The sequence below is a fragment of the Diospyros lotus genome, chromosome 2 (assembly GCF_014633365.1).
Source record: "Diospyros lotus cultivar Yz01 chromosome 2, ASM1463336v1, whole genome shotgun sequence".
Lineage (NCBI taxonomy): Eukaryota > Viridiplantae > Streptophyta > Magnoliopsida > Ericales > Ebenaceae > Diospyros > Diospyros lotus.
The window spans coordinates 9,941,771-9,953,978 of NC_068339.1; the positions used below are offsets into that span (position 1 = coordinate 9,941,771).

Consider the following 12,208-nt stretch of genomic DNA (forward strand, 5'->3'; position numbering starts at 1 on the left):
TATAGCCCTTAGCAACCAATTTTGCTTTATATCTTTCTAATGAACCATCTAAGTAGTATTTAACTATGAATATCCACTTACACCCCACTGGCTTCTTCCCTTTAGGCGGCCTTTCTAGATCCCATGTCCTATTCTTTTCAAGTGCCTGCATCTCTACCCTCATAGCATCCCTTCAATTCTCATTGCTTAATGTCTCATATACGATTTTTGGTATGGGAATTGAGCCAATGTTGGTGAGAAAGGCTTTATGACTGGGAGACAATTTTTTATAGGACATGAATAGGTGCATGGGGTTTGTGCATGTTCTAGTTCCTTTGCGAGTAGCAATAGGTAGGTTACTATAACTTCAGTTAGATATATCAGCAACAGGTTCAATTTCATTAGGAGAGATGGAAGTAGAAGTGATTACCTCATTATGCTCAATGTCAGGACCAGGTGTTGATTCAAATGCTTGAACAAGTGTTGAATGAGCAGTTGGTCTCTTTCTTCTTGAGTATACTTGAAGTGGACGATGTTCAGGCTCCTGAACTAAAACTTCTTGTATCTGTTCTTAAGGCTTGGACTGAGTGTTAGATGCAGGTTGTAAGGATGCAACAATAGGTTGTATGTGTTGAATAGGGGAAGGCAATGAGGACGGAAACTCAAGAAGAAATAGATCTCTATCATTTTCCCCAGTTATTGAGGTCTCCCCTTGAAGAGAATTCTGAACAAAATACTGATTTTGTTCAGCAAATGTAACATCCACTAATACAAAGAATTTTTTGGTTGGTGGATGAAAACATTTATACTGCTTTTGAGTAGGTGAATATCCCACAAAAATATACCTAGGAGCTTGATAGGTCCCAGTTCATTGGACTTATCAAAGAAGGTCCAAGAGGCAAAGGTAAGGTGGTAAATTGGTTCGCTGGCATAACAACCAGCCATGTGCGTAAGGGATAGAGTGGGGAAATTGCTAGGTTGTGTAACAACCCAGGAAGTGTGTGTAATAGAATGCGGTTGAGGAGGAGAGAGGGATATATGTAGAGGGTGAAGATATTGGGGGAAAAGGGGGAAGATTTTGGTATTGAGTTCTTGGGAGAGTTAAGAGCCTCTCGAATGCCCAGTTTTCTTCTTGTAATCGATTGAGTTGGTGAATTGAATAGAAGTTTCAGTGTTTTCTTTCTTGGTTCCTATCAGAGCTCTAGAATCAAATTTTTCCCTTTGTTGAGTGTGTAAATGAACAAATGCTACACATCTAAATATTCTAGGTATGAGACCATTAGAGATTGAAACTTGTGGAATGAGACAACAGTTGGAAAGGACTTTGAGAATTTAGATTTCTTGATGGCAGTCAGTTTATAAGATGAGTAGCAATTAAGATGGCTTTCCCCTAGTACTGTTTTGGAACATTCCTTTGAAATAAGAGAGCTCTAGTGATAGTTAGAAGATGTCCATTCTTTCTTTCGGCCACCCCATTTTGCTGTGGAGTATTCACACAAGAGGACTCATGAATTATGTCTCTTGCTTGGAAATAGGAAGTAAGGAACTAATTGAAAAGGTCCCTAGAATTATCAGATTGGATTCGTTTGATCTCAACATTGAATTGAGTTCTTACCATATTATTATAGAAAACATGAACTACAAAAATCAATTCAAATTTGTTCTTTAAAAGATAAATCCAGGTGATACGAGTACAATTATCAATAAATGACACAAACCACTGAGCCCCAGTGATATTAGAAATTTGAGATGGACCCCAGATGTCACTATGTATAAGAGCAAATGGAAAATGACTTCTTTTCATATTAATTGGAAAGGATGTCCTCTTATGTTTTGCAAATTCACACGTCACACTTAAAGTCTTCTCCACCTAATCCTTTGAACAATAAAGGATACATTATCTTAAGAATATTAAAAAATGGATGACCGAGACATAGGTGTTGTAACCAAATCTTTTCTCTACGTGACCGTGAAGATTCAGTCATATAGACCATTGGAGAGAACTTAATTGTCCTAGTCTCCTATCCACTTTGTTCCTCAAGATAATAGAGACTTTTTTTCTCTTTAGCATGTCCAATCATCCTTCTCATGCCCTGCTCTTGAATTTCATAATGAGAGGGATGAAAAATCACCTTGCATTTAGAATTTATAGTGAGTTTCTGAATTGAAATAATGTTAATAAATAACTTAGGTACATGCAGGGCATCTTTCAAGGTAAGAGATTCATTGATATAAACATCTCTTGGACCAGCCACCACAGTGGTTGTACCATCAACCATGGTAATTTTTCTGTTGCTAGGACAAGGAGTATATGAAATAAATTTTTGGGAGGAACATGTCATATGATCTGTGGCCCCTGAATAAATAATCCAAGCTCGAGAGAGTAGTATTTGAGACATTTAGTGCATGAAAAAAGGAAGAAAAAGTTAAAGAGTACAGGAACCTGATCCTGTAGGTTTTTTAGGAATCCAATTAGTTATCTCAGTTTGGTAATTTCTTCCTTGTAGAACTCAGTTGTCAATGATTCTGAAGAATCCATTTCTCCAGCTTGATGCATGTTTGCCACATAAGCCTGCTCTTCCCTCTTCTGATTGCCTGATGTCCCTTTACTCTCAGCTTGTGGCTTTCCATATAACTTCCAACATTTGTCTATAGTATGTCTAGGCTTCTTACAATATGTACACCACAATAGGTCCTTGTTTAACCGAACCCCATCTAGAGTTCTTTTAGCCTCACCCCCTTGGTGTTCAGTACTAGAATGCTACATAGGCACCCTTCTTGTCATTAGTGCAGAATTTTCCACAGTAGAAGTCTCAAGCATGACTCCTCTCCTTCCTTCCTTAACACGACAATAGCTAGAATCTCATTTAGGGATGGAAAGTCCTCTTTCCCTAGTATCTGTACTTTCATTGCATCAAACTCAATGTTTAGACCAACAAGAAATTCATAAATCCTGCATTTTTCAACAAACCATTTTAGTAGAGATGCATCCTCACTGCATGTCATTTTGATACATTGGTAGTGATCCATTTCCTGCCACAAAGTTTGTAGGAGATTGGAACATTCAGTGATTGATCGGTTTCCTTACTTTGTTACTGAGATCTTTGTTTTAATCTTATAAATCTGGGATGCATCTCGAACTTTCGAATAAGTTTGTTTGACTGCATCCCAAATTTCTTTAGCTATACTTAAGAACATAACAATATCACTTATCTCAGGAAGCAATGAATTCCATAACTAAGACATTACCATAGAATCTTCTTCATCCCAAGCTTCAAATGTAGGGTCTCCTTATTTTGATCCAGTACCGAGTAAATGGCTCAGCTTGCCTCTACCTTTTAAAAATGTACGAACTAATTGAGACCACTTCAAATAATTCTTACCATTTAGCCTGTAGGCTGCCTGGATGTTCTGCAATTCTTCGGTTTGGGAAGTGTTCTTGTTCTCCCAGCTAACAGTTGCTATAGCTGGTGCTTCAGATGCACCACTTGATTCGGTTATAGTAGACATAGCTCCTAGATGAACTGCACTTGATCTCTTAGGTCACAAGATTGCTAGGCTCATGGTTACAAAAAAAAATATCGGCTTCTCAGAAATAGGATGCCTATGGCTTTGATACCATGTTAGGATTTAGCAAGGAAAAACTGATATTATTTCCAGCACAATGGACTCACTATATATACAATTTAGGAGATGAACTACCCACTTCCTTAAAATAAGGAACCACTATCTAACCACCTAATCTGAAACACAACAATAATTAAGGACCATAACTCAACCCACTACTAGATCACAAAAACTGAAAAACAACCAATTATAGGAAGAAAAAAAAAACAATAATTCATAAATCTGAAAATTATTCCTTATTTCCCGACAGAAAATAAAACAAATACATCTAAATAATCTTCAAAACACATTATAGTTGCATTATTACCAGATATCACTTGTTATTCAAGGTGTACCAGAGTTGCAATCTGAAAAGAGCTTCATACCTCCATAACTATTCCCCTCAAACTCTCAGAGTGTAATGGAACTACTTTCCCAACTCTCAACTGGAAGTCACCAAGTCGGTATTGGGACCCCTACAAAAATTGCATAACTAGTAAGATTCCAAAAACAAAGCAGCATGAAAAAAAAAAAAAAAGAGGAGAAGAAGAAGAAAGACAGCATGGTTTTACTCTAATTGTCAATTTTCATCTATTAAACAATATTCAGCAAAAGAAGACTTGTCAGCAAAGAAAAAAATAAATTAGAGGAAGTTGTACATTCAACAAAGCATGCAAGAAGGCTTGGAATTATTTTAGTGTGAACCTGGGAAGGGGAGTGATGGGCAGAACCATATTTACTGATCTCGGTACCAGTTGATCCCTAGAAAAGAAGTAACTGTTTGAATGACACACAAAGGTGCCCGAGCCCCCCCCCCCCCCCCCCGCGGGGGGGGGGGGGGAGAGGATCATCTCTTATTTGGTCTTCTTAAGCCTTTTTATTCTCCCAAAATATCTATTAAAACTAAAAGGAAAATTCTATAGGACAGCTATAAGACCAGTCTTATTGTACGGCTCAGAATGTTGGGCAGTCAAATACCAACATGAGCAAAAGACAAGCGTAACGGAGATGAGGATGTTAAGATAGATGTGCGGCCATACAAGAAAAGATAAAATTAGAAATGAAGTTATTCATAATAAGGTAGGAGTAGTGTCAATAGAGGAGAAGATGAGAGAGAGGAGAAGATGAGAGAGACTAGACTAAGATGGTTTAGTCATGTGAAAAGGAGACCAAGAGACGCTCAGGAGAGTTGATGAAATGGAACAATTAGTCAAAAAAAGAGGTAGAGGCAGATCTAAGAAGACTTTGGGAGAGACATTAAAGTTTGATATGAAGTATATGGACATCAATGAAGATATGACAAAAGACAGAAATACATGAAATCTAGAATTCATGTAGCCGACCCCACATAGTGGGATAAAGGCTGGATATATTGTTGTTATATTTTTCTCAAAAAAAGGAAAAAAAAAAATGCAACAACTAAAAAAGTTATTTCTGAGACTTGAACCTATGACCTAAAATAGAACAAGAACAATCTCACTATTACATCAAGGCTCATCTTCAATTAAAATTTGCTTAAAATATAAAAACCTAAATTGCAACTACCAAGTGGCACCCCTTGAAGATGAGCCTTCATTTGAAATCTTCTTCTTCTTCTTCTTCTTTTTTAATGTGCAAGTGCATAGCATGAGCCATCACTCTAATTTTTAAATCAGAGGAAGACGTTGGAAGCAACACGAACAAGTCTAGCCATTTCTCAATGCAAGTGCAAACTGATGGAGGATACTCATTGAGTTGGGTAGCAGCTAAATAACACTGGGTTTGTTAGCAGAGAGTATGGCAAATGTCACAATTGAGCTAATGGTACTAGTTTCTGCAACGAGACAGAGAAACAGACACAGAAATTCTCCTCCTCCCCCCCAACCCCACAAAAAGAAAAAAGATCCAAAAAAGAGACAAAATGAAGCAACCAAACCAAGTCCAACAAATTGTATGGTGGTCCTTGTTAAATATTTATCCACCATCTAGTCTAAAAGTTTAAGTTAGTAGATAGAGAGTTAACTTCATCTTTTATATTACAATTTTTACTCTCAACATATCCCCTCATGTATGGTCAGGCATCATTGCGTAACTGGTCAAAACATGTGTAACTATTTCAAATATTAGGCTAGCAATTAGATTTGAACTCATAACCTTTTCCTACTCTAATACCACGTTAAAATGCTAACCACTAACGATATCTTTATCCATGAACATATCCTTTGTATCTCATGTCATGTCCAAGTGTTTCTCATCAAGTTTTCTTTGGTCTTTCTCTACCTCTTTGGCTACAAACTTCTTTCATTTTCCATCCATTTGCCTCATAGGTGCATGTACCTAGCTTTAGCTATTTGTACGATATAGTTGTAACCAAAACTGATTATAACAAAAAGATGATAGGAAAACAAAACTGATTCTTCTGTTGTCACAAGATGCATATTTTATTCTGAGTAGGATAAAGTACTTTGGTGGACGGGGAGAAAAAGTTGATGTGAAATGTATCCAAGTTCTGCAACTGTTATAAGAATTTTGCTTACAACTATTGTATGGTATGAAAGATTTAACTGACATGGCCTCAATTTCAAACATGAACAACCAGTTTGAGAGAAAGACGAAATAAGCATTTGACAAGTTGAAGAATGGAAACAACACCCTAGTGAGAGCAGCAGCCAAAAAAAGGCAAATAATAGCAAATGTAAACATGTGAGTATTGAAGCCCAATGCATGAAGCTATTTGCCTCCAACTTCTTCTTCTTCTTCTTCTCTATTGCATGGGTCTTATTTTCACTGTCTCACTGTCTTCCTCTCTCAAATAGGTTCCAATTTTTCCATCTTCTTCTCTACTGAAAATGGATCTTATTCTGTCTCACCATCTTCCTCTCTAACATAGGTTCCAATTTCTTCTTCTCTACTGAAAATGGGTCTTATTCTTTGTCTCTGTCTTCCACTCTGAAAACATATTGCAAGGTTTCCAACTGTTTGTCAAGACCTTGGGTGTACTTACCAGCTGTTATTTCTGTTATTTCAGTTGATTAATTGCAGGACAACTATATGTTTTCAGTTACAACATGTAACTGAAAACTGAATACAAAGCAGCGACATAAAGCTACTCAAGACTTTATTGAAGGAGTTTGAGAGATTAGAATCTGAATTCCTTTCTCTGTCTTCAATTCTCCTTCTCTATTCTCTCTGTTTCTCCCTAATTTCTCTCTGTCTCTCCCTCTTCTTTCTCTTTTCCCCTCTCATTCTCCATTCCGTTCTAAATCAAAACCCTAGGTCAAGACAAGTTCATGACAATTTGATATCAGAGCAGCCGATCCTCAATCTGCTGTTGTTTGAAGCTTAGTATTGGAATTTTGGAAGGAGCTCATGGCGGAAGGGACGAGAATGAAGCAGTTGGAGGCACAGATGAGCAACCTGCAGGCGAGGCTGGAAATGATGGAGATAGGACTACACCAGACTCAAGATGGATTAACCAAGAATCAGTAACTATTGAGTAGGAATCAAGATGCGATTCAATTTTAAAGAAGAAGTTAGATGCATCCATGGATGGTTTGGCAAAAAGGTTAGACGGATTCTTACATATGTTCTCAAAGCTGCCACAGGTTAGCATTCCGATTGATTTTCCACCAAGAGATAATGCTGAACCGGTCATAACAGGTAATGGATCCTTTCCTAATACCTCTAGTTTACCTGTAACTGAGGTTAATCCTGTTAATGATTTTGAAAATCAGATTGTTAGTTCTTCTCAGAATCACAATCAAACTCCTTTGCCAAAGCTGGAAATACCAATATTTGACGAACATAATCCTAGAATGTGGATTAGGCGATGCCAAAAGTTTTTCCAATTCTATAAGGTGCTCGAAAATCAAAAGGTAAATCTAGCTTCAGCCTATCTTAATGATGCGGTTGATGCCTGGTCTCAAGGCTGGTCACGGCTGAAGAATGATTATAGTTGGAGAGAATTTGTAGATGTATTCTGTTAAAGATTTGGTGATCGGAATATGACTAATGTTATTGAGAAATTTAACAAATTGAAACAACAATGATCTGTACTGAATTATCAAATCAAGTTTGAAGAATTAAAATCTTTGATGATAATGGCACATCCTATGCTAACAGAAGCTTATTTCATCTCTAGTTTTATTAGTGGACTGAATGAGGAGTTAAGGCCTACTGTAAAAATGTTGCAGCCTGTGACAACAAGCAGCCGAGAAGGCTAAACTGCAAGAATTAACAGTAGAAGCCATCTTTAAGAAGCACCAGATTCCTTACAAAGGAAATAATTCTGGAAGTCAGCAGTCTTTGAATAATTCTAGGGCTAGTATCCAAGTGGTGAGTTAAGGGGAATTCCTATCCTAGGGCTCCTCAAGGTCCTAGTGTGGTGAAACTCTCCACTTTAGAACAGATAAGACAGCTAGGTCTATGCTATAAATGTGGAGAGAAATATAGCCCCGGACATCAATGTAAGAGACAGTTGTTGAGAATAGAAGGCTTGGAAGAAGAAGAAGAAGAAATCTCAAAAGAGGCAGAAATGGCTGCTGAGAATGTACCGGGGATGAAGATGGAGAAATTTCTCTGCATGCGCTGAAAGGTTGCCCTACTAATAAGATCATAAAGGTGAAAGGATTGGTTGGGAATAGAAAACTGATGGTATTGATCGATAGTGGCAGTGCTCATAGCTTCTTGGATGAAAATACTGCAAAGGAATTGCACTGCAAGGTGAAAACTACTTTTCCCTTGTCAGTAACAATGGCTAATGGGAACAAGATGTACAACAAGTCAAGATGTGGGGATTTCAGATGGGAGATGCAAGGACATGAATTTATTGCTGACTTGCAGATTCTCAAACTAGGGGGCTGTGACATTGTGTTGGGAGTGGACTGGATGAGGACAGTTAGTCCCATTATCTTTGATTTTAATAAGCTTGAGGTGACATTTGAAATAAAAGGAAAGAAGTTGACTCTTATTGGCGAGATGGGAGCTTGTAAACTGATTTCAAGGAAGAAACTACAGAAATTCCTCAGAAATAAAATAAGTCAAGTGGCTCAGTTGTTTTCTGTAGAAGCAAGCTATGGAAGTTGAAGGATTTGAAGATACAGAAAATCTGAAGCAGTGGATTTCTGAGGCAGACTATTCAGTGGCAGCCTGCAATGCTGCACTTCAGTTCTTCCCAGAGGTACAACAATCAGACTCTTTACAGTTACTATTGGTTGAATTTAAGGACTTGTTTGCTGAGCCTACAACCCTACCTCCACAAAGACCTTTTGACCATGCTATCAACCTAAAACCAAACACTAAACCAGTTAATGTTTGTTCCTATCATTACCCTCCTATTCAAAAGGCTGAAATTGAGAAATTAGTCAAAGAAATGTTGGCTAATTCTATTATCCTAGTCATGGTCCTTTTGTATCCCCTGTTCTCCTTGATAAAAAGAAGGATGTGACATCGCAATTTTGTATTGACTACCATCAGCTTAATGCTATTACCATCAAGGAAATATTCCCTATACCTATCATTGAAGATCTCCTTGATGAATTAAAAGGAGCTACTGTTTTTCTTAAACTAGAACTAAAGCTAGGTTATCATCAAATAAGAATGAAACCTGCAGATATAGTATACCAAAAACAACCTTTCATACTCATCCAGGCCGTTATGAATTCAGGGTCATGCCTTTTGGTTTGACCAATGCCACTGCCACTTTTCAGGCCCTCATGAACCATATCTTTAGTCCTTACCTGAGGGATCTCATCATTGTATTCTTTGATGATATCCTCATATATAGCCAAACTTTGGATCAGGACCTTGTTCACATTAGGACAACATTTAAAGTCCTTAGGTTCAACCAGCTGTTATGTAAAGCAGTCCAAATGTACCTTTGCCAAAGGACAAGTGGAGTATTTAGGGAATGTCAATGTCATATCAAGTGAAGGAGTTAGTATGGATTCGAAGAAAATTGTTGCAATGGTTGAATGGCCTAGACCAACTTCGGTTAGGGCTTTGAGGGAATTTCTGGGATTGACAGGTGGTTCATTAAAAATTGAACAAAATAGATAAAACCTAAGTTTAACGGCCTTAGGTACAAAAGAGAGTGAGATCAATCAAGACCAAGTTTTGTATTGAGAGAATAATCTGTATATATACATGAGACACTGACTTCTACTCCTAATTCTAAGAGATATATGATATAAGATATATTAGAAATAATTTATAGATAATCTAGAAAACAACAAGATTAATCTTAATCTCCTAGAACTTAGCAGCTTTTCCTCCTTTCTTGGCTTCAGATTGAGTAGCGACTTGCTCACTTTCTGATTTTCATTTAATTATTCCTCCTCCTTTTCTTAATTCTTTTTACCGGCCCCCCCAAGCTAAGGAATAGATATCCCTCATTGCTAACTTGTCAATTAATACTTCAAAACCGGGTCTTGACATGGCTTTTGTGAATATATCTACTTCTTGACTGGTTGTAGGTAAATAGGTTAGTTTTATTCCTCCTTGCTCAATCTCTCGTTGAATAAAACTTCGATCAATCCTAACATACTTCATTCGATCATGTTGGATAGGGTTACCCACAATACTGATAGCAAACTTGCTATCACTATATAATTTTGTTGGTAGGGTTAGAGGCATTTGTAAGTCTTCCATCAATCTAGTTAGCCAAATCAATTCACAAATAGCTTGTGCAATTGCTCTAAATTTTGCCTTAGCACTACTCCTTGCCACTACTGAGTATTTCTTGCTCCTCCATGTGACTAAATTTCCCCAAAGTTTAGTGCAAAAACCTAAGGTTGATCTACTGTCCACTATAGATCATGCCCAATCAGCATCAACAAATCTTTCAGCCCCCCTATTCTCATTCTTTTGGAATAACAAACCCTTTCCTAATGTCCCCTTTAGATATTTCAAGATATGATACACTGCATTCATATGTTGTTGAGTAGGTGAGTGCATAAATTGGCTTACAATACTTACCGCATATGCAATGTCCAAACAAGTGAGGGATAGGTATATTAGTCTTCCCACTAGCCTTTGATATTTTCCCTTATCAGCAAGAGGATCTTGGTCTATTATTGAACACTTCCAGTTTCTTTTAAGCGGTGTAGGAGCAGGTTTACTTTCTAACATACCTGTATCCTTGAGGAGATCGAGTGTATATTTTCTCTGAGAAATCAGAATGCCTTGTTTGCTCCTTGCTACTACCATGCCGAGAAAGTACTTCATTGCCCCTAAATCTTTGACTTCAATCTGTGATGTGTGATCTGCAATGAATGACTATCAAATCCCAATGGAATAGCAGAAATTGTTGCGACTGGAATGGCTGCTTGAGGGGTTGGGATATAAGAGGATTTTGTAGTGGTATGGACTGCTTCCTCTGGATTGGAAGAAGTCATGATGTTGTTTCTTGGTTAATAGGTACCGAGCTCTGATACCATGAACAAAATAGATAAAACCTAAGTTTAACAGCCTTAGGTACAAAAGAGAGTGAGATCAATCAAGACTAAGTTTTGTATTGAGAGAATAATCTATATATATACATGAGACTTCGACTTCTACTCCTAATTCTAAGAGATATATGATACAAGATATATTAGAAATAATTTACAGATAATCTAGAATACAAACAAAGATCAATCTTAATCTCTTAGATAGAACTTACCAGCTTTTCCTCCCTTCTCGACTTCAAATTGAGTAACAACTTGCTCGCTTTCTGATTTTCATTTAATTATTCCTCCTCCTTTTCTTAATCCTTTTCACCCGGATCTCCAACAAAAATTATAGGATTATCAGTAAATCTTTAACTGAACTATTTAAGGAGGACTGTTTTCAATGGAATCCTCAAGCAGAGGCAGCCTTTATAAGCTTGAAAAAGGCTATGACACAGGTCCAGTGTTGGCTTTGCTTGATTTTACAAAACCTTTTGTGTTGGAAACATCTCTAGTGGCAAAGGAGTAGGGGCAATACCGATGCAAGAAGGCAAACCAATAGCCTTCATTAGCCAAGCTCTCGCACCTAAACATTTAGGCCTAAGTGTTTATGATAAGGAGGTGATTGTTGTCCTAGTGGCTATGGAAAAATGGCGACACTATTTAGAGGGTAGTTAGTTTGTCATCAAAATTGACCATGAGAGTCTTTAAGTTTCTTCTACAACAAAAACTCCATACACAGCTGCAAAGAAAGGGAATGTCAAAGCTCTTAGGCCTTGATTATGTTATTGAGTACCACCAAGGTCAGGAGAATGTGGCAACTGATGCTTTGTCTAGGTAGGTGGAAAATGGGGTCTGTAATGCTATCACTTTAGTGATTCCAGATTGGGTGAGAGAAGTTATTGCTAGTTATGAAATTGCAAGGTGGGCTTCAGATATTTTGGTGCAGAAAATTAATCCTAGAGAGAATAAAATCATTGTTATTTCCCTTAGATATGATATCAATATATACACAAGACATCTACATAATGTAGGAGTCTAATCTAATCTACTTTAAAAGATATTTATGTTATCTAAAATACAAATAATCTATCTCTAAAATTTAGGAGAATAATTAGAACTAGATAATCTTATCTTTATAAATCTTATCTCCTATAATTTAGGAGTCTTCATGACAGTCCTCTTTTGAATTCTTCTTTATCTTCTACACTCCCCCT

General features: G+C 37.2%; 1 protein-coding gene across 3 annotated transcripts in view; it reads right to left on the reverse strand.

Annotated features, from left to right (window-relative positions):
• LOC127795328 (mediator of RNA polymerase II transcription subunit 20a-like) overlaps positions 1 to 12,208 on the reverse strand; it is a 39,677-nt gene that overhangs the window by 10,035 nt on the left and 17,434 nt on the right. For 2 of the 3 annotated variants that reach the window (XM_052326933.1, XM_052326932.1), the window contains one exon: positions 3,972 to 4,061. The exons of the other annotated variant lie outside the window; for it this stretch is intronic. In XM_052326933.1, coding sequence (XP_052182893.1) covers positions 3,972 to 4,061 — 90 coding nt within the window. The remainder of the gene's footprint in view (positions 1 to 3,971; positions 4,062 to 12,208) is intronic. 3 annotated transcript variants of the gene reach the window in all.